The sequence below is a fragment of the Prenolepis imparis genome, unplaced genomic scaffold (assembly GCF_030444845.1).
Source record: "Prenolepis imparis isolate NDT839.2.m4 unplaced genomic scaffold, iyPreImpa1.0 SCAF_12, whole genome shotgun sequence".
Taxonomy (NCBI): domain Eukaryota; kingdom Metazoa; phylum Arthropoda; class Insecta; order Hymenoptera; family Formicidae; genus Prenolepis; species Prenolepis imparis.
Window position 1 is genome coordinate 4,881,810 of NW_028141170.1, and position 21,953 is coordinate 4,903,762.

The 21,953-nt window shown below is 36.1% G+C and overlaps 1 protein-coding gene across 5 annotated transcripts; it reads left to right on the plus strand.

Annotated features, from left to right (window-relative positions):
- The first annotated feature begins 158 nt into the window (after nt 1-158).
- LOC145943575 (phosphatidylcholine:ceramide cholinephosphotransferase 2) lies at nt 159-21,944 on the plus strand. Of its 5 annotated transcripts, none has more exons than XM_083051178.1 (6): nt 159-952; nt 14,506-14,891; nt 16,854-17,064; nt 17,155-17,429; nt 17,515-17,690; nt 17,956-21,944. In XM_083051178.1, the coding sequence occupies exons 1-6, from the start codon at nt 900-902 to the stop codon at nt 18,109-18,111; spliced, it is 1,257 nt and encodes a 418-aa protein (XP_082907304.1). In that variant the 5' UTR covers nt 159-899; the 3' UTR covers nt 18,112-21,944. The 5 variants fall into 5 exon arrangements, with proteins under 5 accessions (XP_082907304.1, XP_082907306.1, XP_082907307.1 ...); XM_083051180.1 differs by having other exon boundaries at nt 159-481; XM_083051181.1 differs by having other exon boundaries at nt 159-424.
- Nucleotides 21,945-21,953: the final 9 nt, after the last annotated feature.

Sequence of the window (21,953 nt, forward strand, 5' to 3'; positions counted from 1 at the left end):
CTGTCACCGGTAGCGTTCGCATCGCCGTCTCGTTCCCCTCTAACCTAACCCCTCCATGACCTTTGTTGCCGCGACGCGCGTCGCTCTAGTCGGTCCGCGCATGGTAGTCGAGTGGGGGGGGGGACGGAGTGGGGGGAGCATGCGCGAGCTTGTGCGTGCGCCTAGTCAGTGTGTGCGACGCGTGCGAGTGTGTAAGGTTCGCCGGCGGTGGCGTCGTCCGAGTGATCGTCACGGAACTGAACCGAACGGAACGCAGCGTGCGTTGCATTCGTTCGTTTACGTGTGTACGTTTCGCCGCGTGTTGTATATAATACGTATGTACATTCGTCGCGTGTGACCGATGAGTTTAGTCCCGAGTGCCCGTCGTCGTCGCCGAGAGACGAACGCGAGCCCGAAGAGGAGTCGTTTGCCGTCCAGTGTCCATGTAAAATCATTCACTAGAACTGCCAACCCTCTCCCCCGCTCCTCCGTTATATAGTTGGTTAGTTTCGTTTCGTGTGTTCGTTTTAATTAGTGTTGTGGCTCTCCCTCGTTTCTCTCTCTTTCTCTCAGTACGTCTTTCTCTTAACTAAAAACCACGCTCCGCGCGCGATTGCTTTATTTCTTATTTCTTCTCTCTCTTTCTCTCTTTGTCTCTTTGTCTTTCGCTCTCTCCTTCCCCTCTTTTAAGAAAGCGCTCGTATTCGAATGCGCATTTTGTTGGTTATGGTTCCCGTTACATTTCGCACATAGCCCCGTGTATAAACGCGTGCTTTCTTCTTTATGCACGTGTGTATGTATGCGTGTGCACGCATCTGGTCGCGAAAGAGATAGGAGAAAGATAAAAAAGGAGAGAGAAGCAGAGAGAGAGAGGACAGTACTGTAAATGACATAGTAGTGCGTGTACGTATAAAGTAAAAATGCATAAGTTAAGACTACCTGTCAAGGTCGAATTGCCCAGTGCTTTAACAAGGTATGGCGAGACCTAATTTACAGATATCATTATATTATTTCTTTTATTATATATATATATACATGATATCGCTGTCATGTAACACGTCGAGTTTATGTTTAAGCCTTGGATACATAATTCTGGGTGCTGTCGCATGTTAAATCTTTATCTTATCCCGTGTACAGGTCATTCTCTTCATACGCAGTATATTTATCTCTTTTCTTTTCATATATTCGCATTTGCCATTATCTTTGATTCTTCAGAACCTCTCGGCTCAAAGTATATCGCATTGTCACGCGCGTAGAAAAGTTATTTATATATCTAGATTTGTGCGTTTCGCGCAAGAGAATGAGACCGCTTATACGAAGCATATGTGTGCCATCTTACAAATGCAAGATGGACATTGTACTTTTATTTCCGTACTTATTTTTTTCGTGACGACGCTAAAGATACATGTTTATGATATCGACGCGGCGTGTTTATTTTGCACCTAGAATCGTGAAATCCATTGCGTTTAAATTCCCTTTTCTTTTCAGCAATTTTTAAGTTCCAATCGGGAACGACAAAATGCCTATGTATGCACATTACATTATATGCATATACATATATGCACAGTATAAGAGATATCAATATTATTACGCAGTTTAAGAAAAATAACTTTTTTTTACGCTAAATATATGATTCCACAAAGTTCCCAAAGTTGTGATACGATGGAAACCAGAATAATATTTAGCGTTAAAAAAATTACAGAAAATGATCATTTTTTTGTTGAATTATAATTTGTTTTTTATTCAACAAAATAGAAAATTATCTATTATAGAGTACAATAATATCAAAATATTAGGTATACTTGAAAAACTCTAAAAATTTTGTTACGAAAAGTATAATATTTATTGTGTTACACGTTCAAAAAGATTGCAATTGGCCATAACGTTTTATCATGATAAGAACTCTTATCTCGCTAATACAATTAAATTGCACATAATCTTTCAAATAGTCTCGTCTTTTATGTTATCGAACACGATTTCGATAACCGGTATCGTTATTGTCATATGTCACGATTTACGTTCGTAATCGTGATTAGCAAGTCGTATTAATTTCGCTGTAAACCCACTTATGAATATTCGACATATCTAAAATGGATCGTTCAATGTGTTGACAGACTACATAGTTTATAACGATAACATTTTTAGAAAATTAAAAAGAGCCGCTTTATAAATACAAAAATCGAAAATTATCTTCGCAAAAAGTAAGAGAGCATTAATTTATACATAGAATAATATTATGACGAGTGTCTCTAAAAAAAGATTCTTCATAAAAATTATTTAGAATTTTCTAGCACAAAGGAGCTTGCAATAGTCTTGCAGAGTCACGTTCTTTTGATATACATATACGGTTTGTCACATTTTACGTGATGATTTTTATAGTTGTATAATGCAAGCGCTATCGCGATAATATTATTCATTATCTCTCCTTTAGCATACCGTATTACTTATATCACTTTAGCGAATATTTGTTGAATATACATATCACATCTAGATTTATCACACTGACAATAAAGCTATGTATCGCGTGATCATAATAGATAGCATGAAAAAAAGTATTTATCGACCTTATATTTTGCTATTATCGCATGCTCGCATGACCCGTTGATGCTGCTGTATAGTTAGAGATGTCCACGTAAACACCTGGTCATCAGAATATCAGACATTCATCTCCTACAGCTGGTCTATTATAAATGCGAATGTCGAAACGAAAATGCGCTCCGAAATAACGATCGTTTATTAAATTGTCTTTAGATTGTTTAGATCTCGGTATACAATCAACAATAATCGAGAAGATAGAATTTTTTCACAAATTCGCGAAATTTAGTACCAATTATGAATATTATAATAAACTTACAAAGTAGTTATTAATATTACAAACAATTTTATATACATACACAGTTGAAAAATTTGTGTTAAATTTAACAAATATCACCTGTCCCAAACGGTCCACAGAAATTTTTGTGTTAATTTAACATAATACGGATATGTTAAATGCTGACACGAATATTGTGTTAATATTTTAACATAAAATAAATGCAAACTTCAAATAAACTTAAAATAAATTTTATGTAAAATTAACATAGTTTTAATGTAAAAATTAACTTAAAAAATTGTTAATTTTACATTTTATCACCCCCACTTATATTATAAAGTAAAATTAACATTTTTTTTCTGTAAATTTTAACAGATAAATCTTGTCACTAATAATACGGAACATATTTATTGTGTAAAATTAAAAATAGATATACATTGTGTTATTTTTACACTTTTTTTTTAGTTGTTTTAATAATTTAACATTTGAGTTCAATTAACATAACAGCAATATGTTAAATTAACACATAAATGTGTTAAATATTTAACACAAAAATTTTAACGGGGACCGTTTTTAACAAGAAAACACAAATTTTCCAACTGTGTACAAAGTGTTAAAGAATTAATTTGTACAATGTAGATCTTTATATAAAGCACGATTTTCAACGTTAAAATGCAAATTATTCATCGTGTTCACGATGTTTCGGTGCGCATTCAGTGTCCAGCGAGAAGGCGATAACGATAACTCCGTCCTGGTCTGAATGTTCGAGGCGATTAGTCTCTCCTTCCGTTAATTGAGTCTGGCTCGTCGCGACAATCGCACGACTATTCTTATGGAAAGCAGTTGGCTTGAAATATTATTCATGCGAAAATCGCATATTTTTATATTTCTACGTCATTTTATACGTGAAATAATTTTTCCCACCCAATCTAAATGTTCAAAGGCTTTTCGGAATATCCTGAAAATTTAATCCCAAGAAAAAAAATTTCACTCTCTTTATTTTATTTTATTTCATTATTTTTGAAGAATTATTTATCGATTATTTTTAATTGCGAAAGGCACTTTTTTCCCTCTCTTTGGGTAATTCCGAAAAATATAAAAGAATAATCGCGACGACTCGCAAATATCGCCATTTGTCACGAATATTCGCTCTAATTTATGTTTCTCGCGCGAACACACCTCGCCATCTATATTAGCATTTTTTTGTAGGCTTTAGTCAACGTCGAATTTTATCACGAAGGTCCTCCCACCCTTCGAAGGTGCGACCGTGATCGAGGCATTTGATGCGATCGATCGCGCACCCTTCTAAAGGACCGCTCGCTCAGTCAGTCAGATATAAAACGCTAGATCGTCGCGCGAACCACCTGCGTGTAATCGAGTGCTCACGCACTCACCAAGTGCACGTGTACGAGAGGGAAACCGTGAACGTATAATGTAAATAACGGCGCCTTTACGGTCGCATTTAGATCTCTCAAAATCCATATTTAGAACATTTTCTTCGCTTCTTCATACGTTTATATAGAGCGTTAAAAAGCGTTCAAGGCTCAGAGGACGGATAGCAGTCATAAAAAAATGTATAATCAACATAGAAAAGTAAAATTAATCTTGACAGAGATATAGAAGTGATTTCTGCTTTTAATAATACAGATAATAATGCTTATATATATATTTTTTTTTGCATAGAATTATATTTCCATTTGAGTCAGTCCCTCTCATTATTTCACATATATAAATATTAAAATAATATTATTGAAAATATGTGAATATGTTTTATGAAATAGTTCTTAGCAGAACATTTTCTTCGCTTCTTCATACATTTATATAGAGAGTTAAAAAGCATTCAAGGCTCAGAGGACGGATAGCAATCATAAAAAAATGTGTAATCAACATAGAAAAGTAAAATTAATCTTGACGGAGATATAGAAGTGATTTCTGCTTTTAATAATACAGATAATAATTTTATATTTTTGTATGCATAGAATTATATCTCTGAGTCAGTTCTTCTCATTATTTCACATATATAAATATTAAAATAATATTATTGAAAATATGTGAATATGTTTTATGAAATAGTTCTTACTAGCAGAATATGTATTATCTTGTGGAGAATATTTTTTTTTTTTTTTTTCATATCAGAATATATTAGAATAAAAATATATCGAATATATATACCTATCTTGAAATATCTCATCAAGTATTTACATTCTTTCGATAATATTACCTCAATACTTTTTATGTGCAAAATAACTAGAAGAATCAGCAATTTTTTTCAAACCATTTTTATTTTTTTGGCAAACAAAAAATCACTTTTATCTCTAGCGAAAAAAATGAATTCTTCTAAATCCTGAATTCCCTCTTTTTTTTAATAGCCTGTATTTATTATGTTTGATCTTGTGTGTCGGCGTTTTTAATTATACATATATATATATTATGCTATCAATTTTTTTAAACTTGAGGATTGCGAAATCAATAACAATCACATATTATTATTATTACAAAACATTGAGTTTCTTCATTCGCGATGAACGAAGGCATATTTTTCCCCTCGACTCGAGTTTCGCTCGATAAATGTAGCTATACGTAGTCATCAGGGAAGGGGGGATATTTTTCGCCTTAACACCGTGAATTAATGCGAGTGATTGTGCACGCAATTGACGAACTCTCTAACGCTGTATTTTTGGAGCAGCGCGGCCACTCATATAAGGCCTTCAACCAATTTGACCTTCTTTCACTCTCGATTTCGCACAGAACGAATTGGTTTTCGTTCACCGTGTCACGTACGTTCTATAACAATACGATATTTCTTTTGTTTGTATCCCTCGACACCACAATCTCTCCCTCACAAAGATGTTTAATTATTCAACCCGCATTTCCCGACTTTTTCTTCTCTCCTCACATGTGTATTTTTTATTTTTTTTTTTCTGCTAAAATATTCTTTTATTTTATATGATCTTATATATCCTTCTCTTTTCTTATGTACATCGATCTTACTTTCTTAAACGGAATCAGTGAAAATGTAATTAATTAAGTAGTGACAAGATTTCACTGAAGATCGATGAGGTTCTTTATTTACTGAGCTTCAGAAAACAGAGATTCACTTTGCCTCTCTCATTACATTTCACTGTCGTACATTTCACTGTGATTATAGCAGTAAGATTTCGTATAATTAGTATTAAAATTCAGAATTGTATTATACTTTAATCTTAAAATCTGGTAAATTCCAAAAAATCACCAAAAAATTCCACAAAAAAGTGAACAAAATTCTTGCTCAAGCTCAATTTTTGTTTTAACAAAATATATTGCTATGAATTTATTTTACATATGAAATTAAAATATAAGACGAATTTTAAAATATCATAGATTGAAACAGCCAGCCAACTGATTTTTCTCAGGGGGATCTCGTTTTGCTCATAGTGCTATATCTTGTAACTGAAACCACTGTTTATCATACATTGACTCCATTTAAGAGAGTATATGTATTCTTTTCTGCTATTTATTGCGGTCGACATTTTTACGACGCTTCACGTGCGTCCTTACATGTCATGCGGTTTTTTCTCCCGAGTTTTTTCAATACTATTGTGTGAAAAATTCTCTTTTCTAGAAACTTTCTTTACTATGGTAACCATTTTGACCTTCGGCTCCTTTCATTCTTTCGATTGTTCGGCCCTGCCCTCGGACTCCCTCCTGTGCCTTCCTTTCCTGGACGATCTTCGGTTACTGTCGTTTCCCTCTCTCCGGTAGTCCGTCTCCCTCTCCGTTTCTGATGTTTCTGTCGGTTTTACTCGCACGGTTTTCCGTCCCGTAGTAATTATGTGGCGCGGCAGCATGAAGCCTCTGCAAACGATTTTTTTTCTCGACATGTGAGTAAGAACAATCGATACCTAGCGTTCCTTTCGTTACCAGTTATTCGCGACGGATATGTATGACTAAATCGCTTCTTCGCATCTTTTTCTCGGATCGCGCGGAGTTTCCTCCAGGTGACGTTTCTCAATCTTTAATAATAATACTTACATAACGCGACGATGATTTGTATGTTTGCGAATATGCGGCAAAATTAGTTGCGGAAGGTCGGCTTCTTGTCGTAATGAATTTGTATTGCTGTTAGCGAGGAGATATTTATCGTGTCACCAGTGTTTTCTATTGATATTGTATCGGCTCACCTTGGATTAGCAGAGAATCAAGGAGAGTTTTATAAAATTGGATTAGTCTAACAAATCGAATATATCTATTTCCAACTTTTCGTCAGTAATATAATTTGCGATCGTACGTTCCTGTATCAAAGATAATCAAATATGTGTGTACATTACACGGAGAAACCGATAATTATAATTAATCGTAAAAAAAGAACTCGTAAAACGAAAGTTGATTTTAATTTTCACATTTTACCGCTCGCGATATTCCTTTTTTATCTATCATATATATATATCTTATCGAAAGTCTCAATGAAAGAGATATACCTATAGATATACCTATATTAATTTAGCTCACCGATACAATATACGCAAGCTTCGAATGTGATATTTATTATTCTTGGGGTTTGATTACGGGCTCTCGGTATTTAGACTGTCGAAAGAACGGATCATAAAATAAGCCAATATATAAGGCACTGATTTTAAACCAGAAATAATCGATATTCTTTCGGCCACGAACTCTCTTCGATGAATCGATCCTTTGTATCAATCGTTCCTCGACGAAAATTTAATTAGAATTAGAAATATTCTGAATAGACTGAATATAAAATTGAATGCATCGATCCTGCATCTTTTGTTATACACTCGGCGATAATTATTTGACGGAGCGATATAATCGCTGACCTTAATTAAAGACAGTTGCACGGCTAGTTAACGCGTTTACATATCGGAGCAATTTGACCTTTGTTCGCGACACATTCGCCCGATCGTTATAGTTTTACGTCAAGAATCGTCATCAATTCTTTCGCGGTAATAGAATATTCCTGGCGCATCACTCAATTCGCGATCGACTCAATTCGCGATCGACTCAATTCGCGATCGACTCAATTCGCGATCGACTCAATTGTTGACGACGTATGCCGATCGCGTATCTCTACATATAACGCATGCTCGAGTTTTTTATTCGCACGTATAACGCAGATTGCTCTATATGTAACGCGATAATACAGACGCGCGATATATTCGACAAATGCGCGTGATTTATATATACGCGATAAATTGATTAAATCCACAACGCGCACAGTTATCCGCCAGCGAGAGGGAACTTAAACTTGGAAGCCGCATAAATATATCCGCTCTACAAAGCAAGCAAACCAACGGAAGCCGTATATATTGTGAATTTTTCTTTTGGACTTTCCGAATTTCGCAGCAGCTCTCGTCGAATATAATTATCTATATATATATATATATATATATATATATACGAGCGCTTATTGTGTGAATGCTAGCTAGCACGTATGTATGTATATCGAGTGCTCCAAAATTATACGATGATTCACTATATTAAATCTATAGTCTTCCACTGTAGTCATTTTCTAAATTCAAAATAATAAACTTCTGTAATAGTATTATTACAAGATATTTCTTCTTAAGAGAACGAAACTTTACTTATTAGTTTTAATTTTTAGTTATTTTTTTTTAATCGTTAGTTGATTGTTATATTTTTCTAGTCACGTTGTAAAATCATTAATTGTAAGAACGCGCCAAGTTCTTCAATGCAGCTTCCGATGAGTCAGAACGATGGTTATAGGCATTTATCCTAAGCAGTATAATCACATTCTTCGACATGACGTAGATATATATTCTCACGAGCTTGTGCTTTGTTTCTTTCGTTCTTCGACGTAACATAAACAATTTATTTACTACTAACTACTGTACTTTGGCGCCGCTATGCGACACCTCGGTCATTTATTTTTACGATCGAAAGCCAATTAGTAACTCCGATAGCCGGCTTCGTTGCAGTGAATCAGTTGCGAGGAAAGAGGAAATGAGTCACACGGGTTAGGCGGTTCATCCGTGATGTAATTGCATCGGTTTCGATGCAGAAATTCTCGTACTGAAAGTATATACAGTAAGTCATAAAAAGGAAACCGCGCGTGATAAAGTACAATAAAAAGAGTAAGAGCAATAAAACCGTAATTATACGCGATACTTATTTCGAAGAACGACAAAAACATGATTAATGCGACCTGTCTCGTATCTTTTTTAATTATTAATTTATTTAATGACTATTAATTGAAGTTATTTAATTTGTATATAATTTGTATATATAATTTGTATAATATAATAACGATGAAATTCTAAGGAGATGTGTTAAACGTCTAAACGTAAAAACGGACGCAATTAGTTTCTCGTGATTTTACCACTTGACGTAATCAGCTGTTTATTACATACACATTGACATACCGTCAGATAATTCTTCATTTCGTAAAACTTGTCTGCTGGTTAAGTCTATTATTTTACGGGAAAATAACGTCTAATAAGATACAAAATACGAGGAAAATATTTATTTTTCGTTAAACACACGTTTGAAACCTATCTATTTTCCACGATAATATCAGATAGCAGCATCCCTGACACGTATCCTTATAACACGCCAATTTCGCGTTTTATACAATCATAAGTTAAAAAAAAGTCTTACTCAATCGGCACCTCTCACGAGTGTCGGCGAGAAAAGAATTTTTCGCGGAATGTGTACTAGTAATCGATATTTTTTATAGCGATTCCTCTGCGAGGAATCTCGTGATAAATTATTCAACGTGTGTGAGTCAGAGCTCGACGTATGCAAGAGTAAGATTGCAGGAATGTATCGCTAATGAGTTTTCTGATACCGCTCGTTAGACCGTCTCTCTTAACAGGGTGATTGAACTCTCCGATCGATCCCCGCCAAGTTTCCGTGACCTTACGCCAAAACAATGAACAGTTATATATCGAAAGGATTAAAAATAATACAGACGATCTCTTCGCGATTCTCTCACACATTGAGAAAATTTCTCTCTATCAATTCTACAGTGTGGGTAAATTTTTAAAGGGGATAACATTCGATAAGAACTTAAGAAGTGTGAAATAAGAAAATTGCGAATCTCTCTTATATATTTCTCTCACGTGGCTTTAAATAAGGAGGTCTTTCTTCTCGAGAAATCGTGCATAATCGTGTATTTAGAAATGAGATAATACTATCTTGTGTTGAAGCGAATAGAATGTGGTGATGTATTACGTAAGCCGATTTAGTCGACGTTAGATTTCATCGATAAAGTCATCTTGCGCGCAACAATAATCCAACGTTAAATCAGTTTCGACGTTTTTCTTATGTAAACGTTTAGTTGCTGCTGTGGGCAGCAAAGTTTGCGAAAAAAAATTTGTCCAGTTATTTTGTAGAGCCTCTCGAGAACTTGCAATTTTCCATTTTACGCAACGAAAAGATCGCGCAGTTCCGCGCAATTATACCTATATTGCGCAGTCGGCGACCCGCGAGATGGGATAAGTAATTTGAGGTAGTTTAATTTAATTTAAGAGCATTAAATTAATAGCGCGCGCGATATATGTATATGATGGTAGAAGCCGGATTTTTTAGGTATATCGTAGACTGCGTAGACGTATCGCAAAAATAAGCGCACCGAGATCGAAAACAAACATGGTTATAACAGTTGTATAATTATGTAAATCGCGAGCGCCGAATGATTGATTGTCGCGAGATAACGTATTACATTTCGTTGTCCCGTTAAATTAATAGACCTCGCATTTCGCGTATTAATTTATTGGGCTATAAATCACATTTCGTTCCTTGATCAATCGGTGTATTTTTACCTTGCGTTATCCGCAGACATTGTATACAATGTGATCGATAAAGTTTGAAGGTCAGGATTCCACAAGAACGTATCTTTTAATTTTTCAGTAAGAGAAGGCAAGAGTCTTCCTTTGCATAAAACTAATTATTGTGTTTTTAAATTGTTTCTTTCCACTTGGCGCTCTCGTGTCACCTTCGGAATAATTTCTTTTATGCGCGCAAGTGACTTTTATTTATTCGCGAAGCAAGTATCGAAGCATCCTCGACCTGTTATCAATACATGGCAATTATACTTTCTTCGACAAAATTGATATACTTTTAATATGACCGCTAAGTAATATGCGAATTCTTTCGTGAAATTCTTCCGCGAAGGTCTTCCGAAATAAATGGAGCTCTCGCGTAATCGTTCAAATATAGAATTGCCTATAAATCTCGATCCGGATGACATTTATATTGACAGGGCCGCGTGTTTTGCGTCGGAAAGGCTCGCTTATCGTCTCGCAATATATAAATTGCGAGCGCAATTTATTTGATATGGCGTATTGCAATTTGTGACTATCGCGTAATAGTTATGATAACTGGCCGACTGTGTCGCAAAACTTTTTGCGCTGCAAACTTCCGCGTTAATGGGTTTAACAGACAGCATCGTACGTTTCTCGAATATTATATACTTGTGTGAATACGTCCACCTGCTGGGAAAGTACTCTCTATTGAGTCTTTTACATATATTAGAGCGGTATGTAAAGGTCTTATATGAAGAAACGAACGTCTGTGTGTATATATCTAAATGAATAAGTAAATAATCCGCCTTTAAAAGCCGGCATTAAGTTTTCTACATACAATATCGCACGAGTATATACAATTAAAGCGTAAAACGGAATTCGATGACTGAATGAAAAAGGAAAGTGGGACAAACGAGTCTTCTTTCCAAATGTTTGAGACAATTCTTTGAAGGATTTGAAATCGAGAAGCCGATATATTGTTTCACGCGGGTATATTTTGTTGATGACGATTATAACTTTCGTGCATCCAACTTTCGACTTTCTCATGCAGAAACTTGGCGCAAGTTCTCGGTTGCAGGTATGTGTGTGATGAAATGGTGCTAATGAGCACTGTGAATTATTAGAATAAAGCAGGGGCGACACATATACATGCACACACCCACACATACGAATGTTGCGGCAAAGTGGGACTTGTAGATTGTTCTGCGTAGCATTATCCCCACAACAACTCGCATCGTTATGCAAATGAACTAGTCGCGTTCTAAGCACCCCTACATATCTACTGGCCTTTTTAAATATATTATGCGATTGAATGAATGAAGATACGTCGGAATTAAATTTACTGGAAAATGACTGAAGGATAAAGCTGCCTGCGATGCAGTTTCTAATTTCCGATGGAAAATAATTCCGTAGAGTCACGACGATAAAATCTTGCGCGATATTTCGTGGACCAAGGATTTTTAATCACGATTAATTGACGCAATCAGAGTTCCCAATATCTTATTTCCGGTACTGTATACTCTTCTCCCTAAAAGTCTGTCCAAGGGAGCCCTTTATTGCGCGCGTAAACAAGGGTTAATCACTCGACTGCTCTTTTTGACGAGCAGTTCCTGCGCGAACACCGTCTCTTGTGCTGTTTCTTCTCGCTCTTAACTCGTAAAAGCTACGATTCGCGATACGAAAACTAAATGACATAACGGCGATATCCGAATTAATTAATCGTCACAATTCCAAGAGCATCGATTTCCTTTCCGTCCTAGAATTGTCGCCCACGAGATCGCTATTCAGAATAGTTAAAAGGATCGTTATCGGGGATAAAAGGTTATCGGCACTGGTCGAGAAGCCGCATTCCGTCGAATCCGCCTTTTGACCTTATAAAAGCAATATCCGTCTTGGGAATTCGTTTCCCGACAAAAGGTCTTCCCGCGCTAAAACTCGTCCTATAGAAACTCGCACCTTTTATACCGAGTCATAAAGAAGATTATGTTGTTGGGTGTCCCCAATTTCTGCCGCATTTATCCTGGTAATAGCGGATTCCTCGACCAATTTTTTTTTCGGCGAATATCGTCGTTTATTGCGGTTTTAGAATTCTATATATATCTCTCTATAATTGAGCTGCAAATTAAAATTTCTTTTAAGATACAGTTTTAATGATATGCGAGAATTAAGCAATAGAATGCTTTTTTTTTTTTTTTTACAGAAAGACTACACATATATAAACTGCAAAATTGTGTTATAATCGAAAAATTAAGGAGATAATTCTTTCTTAAAAAATGTAGAATAGATTTTACATTGTTATAAATTATATATACTTTATTATATTCTGTTTTTACTTATTATTTTTGTACGAGAGGCACAATTCTTTTCTCGATTGCAATATATATTCCTATAACTAAGGAGATCGCGTTATTATATCATATTTATTTTTTCAAGACTTCTTTTTTTTTAATTCATATATTTTATCGTCTCTACGCCTCGTTTGTCGTCGTCGTACAATTGTGTACTGTAACACGGATCACTTGACGCGAGCGTTCTCGACACTCGACGAACTACAATGAGCGCAAACTACCACTTTTCTGCATCGTCGAGCCGTAATTCGTTCAATAAACGCGCGCGAGCGATGTTCAGCCTTAACGCTTAACATTAGAATTACTAGGCGGAGGTGCAGCCGTCGTCTTTCCCACGAAATCACCTATTACCGCGTTGGCCGCGGTCCTTGATGATTAAATATTCATGTCGCAGGTCGACACATCATCCCGATACGCGCGGAATATAGACTATTCGCTCGTCGAGCGAAAAGCGTCGCGTTTATATCTCGTGTACGCATTCTCGTTTAAAGGGTGTCCGATTGTGAGATCGTGAATCCGCGTCTGTCGTTGGTGCAAAAAAAAAGAAACCAAAATGCATATAAAAGAAGAAACAGGTTTCGCGTAAAAATGTTACGTAAGAGAATAAAAAAATTCGTCGCGTCACGCTCGAATATATTTTTATTCGCTGGTAAAAGTACGGCGGACACGTGTCATAAAAAAAGTGCTACGTAAGAGAATACAAATTTTTTTCACCCGAGCGTGACTAATTGCTCTGGTCGAAAAACTTACATGTATATATATATATATATATATATATATACATATTTTTATATGTATATATATGTATGTCTAATTGTCATCTTCTGTAGACGCACGTTTCCGGTAAATATCGGCGCACCGCATCCGTTTCCGGTTAACGTGTCCACGCCGTTTCGCATCACGCGGATTCACTTATAATTCGCTTCTGTCCGCTGATAATTATCGCCGATCGGTTTTGGTCTCGACACGGATTTAATTCCCTTTCCACTTAGCGATAACCTTTTCCCTTTATGCGGCGATAAATGTCTAAAAATATCGCGCTTTACAGGGCGTGACGCGTGCGGATGGACGCTTCTTCGGGTAAATGTGCACCGTTCGCAGAACTGTGTCACGTGTAATATCAGCTGTATCTGGGCGACGATCGGAGAAACCCTGATCAGCATTTAGTCGATTATGTCAGGAATAAACTTCGATTCTCGGGCAACGAGAAGAGAATCGAGCTATTAAATGAGAATTGAAAAAGAAAACGACAATTTTTTATATTTCAAAACTTCTCGATCGATTACTCTTCATGATCTGATAAGAGAATGACACCAATGAGGTATTAATAATGTGGAGATGATAGATGATGGAATGGATAACATCGCTAAGTAAGACTCTTGTTTTAAAGGCAGAGTTTCCTTGATATTCCCCCCGCGAATTTGCATGTAATAATATTACAGTTCGATAATTCTTTCATGCGATGAAGCACGTGCCAGATCAGCTTCTCGTTTCGCTACCACTTGGTGACACCGGCGAAATGATTTTTCGCGATGGCGTATCCTAGAATGTAAGGCGCAGATCAAGTTCTTCGATTAGGACAGCTCGACTTGTCTTTTCTGTGTAGAATGGTATTGGATCCCAAGGCCACCAGTTTGCATAACGATTACGGAAGTTTCGATCGACCATTGGGCGTCGGGGAGGGCCACGAGAGGGACGTCGAAGCGGCTGTTGATGGAAGCAGCAGCGGGATGGCGCAGTCCAGCGACGTTTATCAACGGCAACCGCTGTTGCCTGGCGCGCCGCTATCCAAGAGCAAAGACAAGTGGTCCTCGGGGGTGGCCTCGGGTTCGGACTACTACGAGGACGACGAGGACGAGAAGGATATCGAGGGTCTGGGCAGGCACCCTGGTATACCGAACGGTTCTGGCAGCGGTATCGTCAAGATCGACATACCGGCGCCCCTTCGCGAGGAGCCGCGCTTCCCCAAGGAAAAGTGGAAGACGTTTCTCGGTAAGAGAGCAAGAACGTTACATTTTTTATTTTATTTTATTTTTTGTTTTATAAATGACACTTCCTTCTCTAAGAAGGAAAAGAGAATTAAATATATCTTTATTGAAAAAAAAACTAGTAGATATATCTGTATATGAAAACCAACCATGTATGAAGAATCTAGCCGTACAATATCAACGCGAATGTTCATTAGATTGCAAATTCTCATTAGAGTCTATCGTAGTTTTGGTAATATTTTTTTTTTTATTTTTTAACAAGTCTGTTTTAAAAACTTGAATTGATAAAGCGAATCAAATTCATATCGTTTCTGATAAGATGTATGTCGGTTTTAATATTCTTTTTATCTAATTAATTTTCTTCTTTATCTTTTTTTAAGTAAGAGGAAAACTTTTAAAAAGCATTGAAAAAAGTTAATGTTATTTCAACAAAATTGTTCATCAGAAATCAATTGATTTTGCTCACAAAATTATATCAAACTGTTTCTTTTTTTATATGGTTCGCTATTTGTGCTCTATGCTGTAATTTTAATAGAAATCAAAACTTGAACCGAAATTTTAATAAACACAAGGAAAAGAAAGAGACATTTATATATAAGTAATTAATGAAAAATAAATTCGATGCAATATATAAATATAAATTTCGACGATTTTTTTCGTATCGCAATTTCGAGATATAGATAGGAATGTACTTCGGCCTCTAAATAAGAAAGAGGGTATGGCTCATATTCTGTATCTTCTTTTATCGATAAAAGCGCTTTTAAGCATAATTTCTGTTACAAAAACTGTATGCTTAAAAGCGCTTTTATCGATAAAAGAAGATCCAGAATATGCGCCTTTGTGTTTTCCTGGCTGAAAATACAGTCTATCTAATCTATTTGACAAAAATTCTCTGAAACAGTTCGCTCCATACGCGGTCGATTCGCGTATCGGTTTCCACGGTTTTACTGCATGCATCCGCGGCTGGATTTCTCTCAACGGCTTAAGCAATAAGCAGAGGAGCCAGGATCCTCGCAGATACTTATCTAAGACTTGTCGGCTAATTCCGGCGATCTTAGAGTGCCTCTCCAGGTTCGCTCTCTGTGACGTTCGCTCGCTACGTCGGGGGGATCCATCGAGATCGAGGTCGTTAGATGGCCTGGTATATTCGCTCAGTTATAATTTATAATACCAGGCACTCTCTCGCGCAGGTTGATCTTGTAGAGAACCGCCCACCGATCGATCCCCCTTTTCCGAGAGAAGCCCGCGCGGGGTTTATCTCGGCGGCTCTTTTTGCATCAAAGTTAATCGAAACGAGCAGTTGGACGCACGCGAAATGCACAAAACGGATTTCACGAGTACCGTTACCGAGGATCTGTTACGACCGCGGATCGTTGCATGACAGAGTCAATTAATATCGCAGTTATTCTCAAGCATGCTCAAAGGGGAAGAAAAGTAGCGTATACGAAAAAAAATATTGTAGCATTGTTTGTTTATATTAAAATAGAGAAAGAAAGAATGCGATGCCGCAAACAGATATGCTTTGGGAGATAAAATGGTTATAATATAGATAGAATTTATAAATATAGTTAAAATAAGATTATTTTAAATTTGCCCAGATAAAAGATGAAATTAAAATAAATAAAAGTGTTTTATTTGAATAAAACAATTTAGGATATAAAAACAATACAATATTCATATTGTCATTTATAAATAAAAACAAGAATTTTTTTAAATAAATTATTCGTCAGATGATTCTATATGTTTATATCCATGTAGACTCCCTAAAACTTGCTAAACGTTATGTTAAATAATTTGAAGAAAATAACATCTTTTATCTAAGATGGAGATAATTTACTTTGATGATAATAATAATAATTTACTTTGATATCTGAATAAAGATGAAATGAGGCAGTTTTCATCCAGATGATGATATGATTATACTTTTATCTAGGCGCAGAAAACACTGATTAGTCACTGCTTTCAGCATTTCTCTTTATGGTCGTCAACTTTATACTGACGACGGCTTCCCTCGCGATGGTGCATGAGCGTGTCCCGGACAGAAACACGTATGGACCGCTTCCCGACGTGGTGTTGGACAACTTCGTCGCGCAGGATTGGGCGCTCAACGTCTCGGAAGTCCTGATCATGATCATGTCCAACTGCGCCATGGTTTTTATCATTTTCCATAAACATAGGTACGTATAAGCGCGACGTAGAAGATGCATGAACGAACATCTTGGTAAAGACTATGGTTTCGCTGAGAAACAAAATATTGATTTCCACAGATTTATAGTAGTTAGACGAGTATTTCTCTTGATGGGGCTGCTCTACATGATGAGAAGTGTCACGATGTACGTGACGGTCCTACCGATCGCCAGTAAGACTTACTACTGCAGCCCGAAGGCGAACAACACCAGCCCGCTACTCGTGACGAAGAGGGTCCTGCAGCTCATTTCCGGCTTCGGCTTGTCTATCAACGGCAAGCACACTTACTGCGGGGATTACATTTACAGCGGGCACACGGTCGTGCTCGTGCTCAGTTACCTAATCATTAAAGAATGTACGTCTTTTCCTCTCTGTTGAGAAAGGATAAAAACACGACGGTAAAAATTGACGGCTATTAACGACTTTGTAACGCATTTCAGATTCTCCGAAGAGATGTCAACCGATCCATTGGGGAGCGGGTTTGGCGGTGCTCGTCGGGATAATTATGGTCTTGCTAGCTCACGGCCACTACACCGTGGATGTACTTATAGCGTATTATGTTACTACACGCTTGTGGTATATTTATCACACGCTGGCCAACAACCCAAATCTTAAGGTACGTTCTACTTTGGTGCCCGTTCGAAAATTCTCTATGACGAAAGTGTCTTTTTTTAAAATTTGATCGTTACAATTCCAGTAACAATTAATCTAATAACGTACTATATTGACTATACATCACTATATTATATATGAATATAATATATCGAATAATATTAATAAACTTTAATTTTAATTAATATGCCATATGCAATATAACAATTTATAAACGTGTTTGTGTTTTGATATTGCTGTTGAGTATAATAACAATGAAACCTTTGCAGCAATATGGACCAAACAACTTTTTGGCCCGACTCTGGTGGTTCCATATCTTCAAGTATTTTGAGAAGAATGTAGGCGGCACGGTGCCACGACAATATGACTGGCCTCTACCCTGGCCTCGACGGTTTCTTGCCAAGCACCCTAACCGAGATAGTTAATACTTGTCTTGACTTCATAATAGAGGCTGTTAAAAACAAAAGAGTTACTTTCGTTGTATATATTATATACATACACACAATCTGCATATACACATTTAGGGTTGTTAAAACGTTGGAGGTAAAATATTGGCTAGAGAAAGATATATATGGGACATATGATCGTTTCTCAAGAGCGACCATACAATTGTTGAAGCATGTGATGCTTATGTCGTTCACTTCTTTGTAAAACCAATCGTGACCTCTCGGACACAATACTCTTTCCCTCTTTCACTCACTCACTCACTCATTCATTCTCACTCTCACTCTCACCCTCACTCTTATTCTCACTATCACGTAAAACCCCTGTCCAGTCGGCCCGAATTTATTTTTCGCTTGATTTTTATACGATTTATATACGATATAAAGAGTAGATATATATGGAGTTTATGATAATAGTATCTTATCAGATTCGGATGGAGGAAGATATTCAAGACTCTAATACACACAAATTAACGTGTATTAATTCATGCGCGTTGGTATTTTCAAATAGCCGCACAACAAATCGAAAGTAAAATACGGTAAATAAGTAAACCTAGGACGAACATGCGTGTTTGTAGAAAAACTCGAAACTAATAAGAGGTATTTGTACAATAAGAAGTATTTGTAATATTTAGCGAGTCGTTATATAGTATATAAATAAACGGAAAGGCGAAATCTAAATTCTTCCTTCATACGAATCTTTCTCCACATTCTAACATCTCGACTTCCAATATCTAGACGTCGTCGTCTCTGACTTTGCATTCGCGGCACGAATTATTCCGGTGAAAAACGATCTCGCAAACAAATTTGCCAAAAGTGTACCCAATGCGAGCGACATATGCGTCCTCATTACCGTTTCACTTTTTACCGATTATCCTCGAAATTGTTTTCTTCGTACTTTTCGCATCGGAGAAAAGTATCCGGTATCCTAGTACTAGAGGTGATTGTGCAATTTCGTGGGACCAAAACAGAAGCGTTCAATAGTAAAAATGTTAGTTTATATAGCACACAATATAAAATGATAGCATATCGAGTCGCGAGGTGGCATGATCTCCATTATTGCAATTATCTTATTGGCGTTGATAAAAATTGTTTAAATTAATGTCTTGAGGATATCTCGATTAGATTATGTGATATATTGCCGGATGGAATTTGAACCTGCCATATATATATCATGTATATATTTATATAAATATATATATATATTTATATAAATTATATAATATATTTATATATTTACATTTATATATATGTATGCACATGTATATAATTATTGCCGATTTGCGCTTTAAACACAGGTGCCGCGAATTTGGGTAGGTTTATTCATAAGAACTTCTCGTGACATTTCTCTTAGACAATTCAATAGTAATTCTTGAATAATTGAATTTCTAAAGGACACACCTCAAGTTCCATTAATCAATGTTCATGCAAAAGTATAGAAAATATATATGTATAATGAAAAAAATAGATAAATAAAAGGAAGAAAGTACCGCGCGAAGAACATGCCACATTCGTGTTTTCACGGAATAAAATCGTACGCTCGTGCATATACACCGAATGTTGTCACATAATATATATATATATATATAATTATATATATATATACACATACATACATACACATATGCGATGAAGTGATGCAACACGCGAATCGTGCGAAACGGGCAATCTTATGTGGAGAGGCAATGTACACGATCGATCTTTCGTACACGATTCACTCTTCCTTCGTTCTTCTCGCGTCTCATTGTTTCCACGCGATATTCCTTGCGTTTCTTGCCCCGCTCTTTCTCTTGTATGAGGAAAGTGAGCGACATTTGTTTACTCTAATTTCGTGTGAGAATGTTTGCGATTTTTTGAACATTTGGGAAGATGCGCGAAGATATTGTGAATCTCACTTAATGATGTACAAGTAGGTACAAAGCGGTAACGAGTTGTGTGGCCGTTCGTTTTTCTAGCGTTCGATGAAAGAAATATGTGCGTGCGTGTGTGTGTGTGTGTATGCGTGTGTGTGCGTGCGTGTATTTTAAATATACTAGGCAATGTTTAATCATAATTTAAATTAAGAACACATCTGTTCTGTTCGCGCATTAATGAATTTTTTATCGAGTACATGAAACGCACTCTTGCAACTCATCATCATTGTTCGTTGAATTTTCCTTGTATATAATTTTGAAATAAATAATAAAAATTCTTATGACGGCGCGGTTTTCTCCGCCGAGGCTTACGAGCAATTCTATATTTTTCCAAGTATAAAAATGCGTTAAAGTTGTATACAGAATTGATTCGTAATTATCTTTTAATTACTTCCCGACTGCGGTTGAACGCGTTCGATGATTCCGTGCGAAAAATTAGTAAAATAGTAGGAGAATGATAAGGACGAGAAATTGTGCGATAACGCTATTTGGTAGGATATAATGTTAACTCTCTTTTCCGTCTGTGATGATAAGTAAAAACAAAGGGAAGAGAATAAGAGATCGTGTGATCTCGGAGTCTTAATATAATATAGTAGCTCGACCGCGAATCCGCAATTTCGAGCGTGTCCCTTACGGTCACACCTGATGTTTATTCTTAACATTGAAATCATAGATGCGTGTAACTGTTGAACATATATTTTAATAAAAAAAAAATCAATGTGGTTCTCTCTCGTGGTAAGACTCTTTAGCATTCGCGCAGCAGCAGCAGCAGTTTCGACGCGAAGCAAATAACGCCGATAATTTAGGGATATATTTTTGAAATGTGTGCATATAATGTACATGTATATAGATGCACTTGTGTCGACTCGCACGCACGCGTGTAATAAAACGCTAATCGCGTTACACGAATGGATACTCCAAGCGGATACGGAAAAAAACACATTTAAATATTATATATATATTTTACACAAATGAATGTGTTGTTACGCGTTTATCTATGTAAATAGATAGATGTACACGCGTGAAATGCATATTAGCGTGCTAATTGTCGCTCGTTTTTTGGGGGCGGATTTACGTTTCACGCGTGGCGAAAAAAAACCTCGATGTGTAGAGCTTAGATTGGCCCGACGTTTACGAGGAGAATAATATTTTAGATTTGTCGGATGGATAAAAGAAAGAGAAAGAAAAAAAATGCGAGCCAAAAGATATATTCTCAAATTGGTACGTGTATATACGTATACGGATATATGTATATATTATAAAAGAATGATATTTACACGCACACATGATAGGGAAAGGCTTCTGTTAACGGAAGGGTCTCTCGTTGATGTTTATTATATAAGAAATAATTATATATACATATATATATATATATATATATATATATAATATATATACATATATATTACATATATATTGTATATATAGAGTTCATATGATTATATTACAGTGTTTATATGTATATATATACATACATATCTATATTTTTACGTGTAGATATTTTATGATAACTTGTTACAATAATTTGATTAGACCAGTTAAGTATATACATAAAGAAAGATATATGCGTTGTAAATAAAAGATAATAGCTTTTGTCATTGCGTGGAAGCTAATCAAAACAATTTTGTTACCGTTACAGATTATAGCATTTTTCGATTATTCGTGGAACACAGTTGCCGACTCCGCGTGTATCAAACTTCTCGAGGAAATCGATTAAAACTGCAAAATTTGATTTCCGTTACACTGTACATAACTCTTTATGATTACTCGGCTAAGGAGAACATTGATATTATTACAATAAAGAGCAGATTGTATTCGGCTTTACTTTATACCTACTTGTGTATTTATAATATTTATTACGTTTTTCATATGTTGATGTAATAAAGTTTTAAGTATACTTTATATATTCTG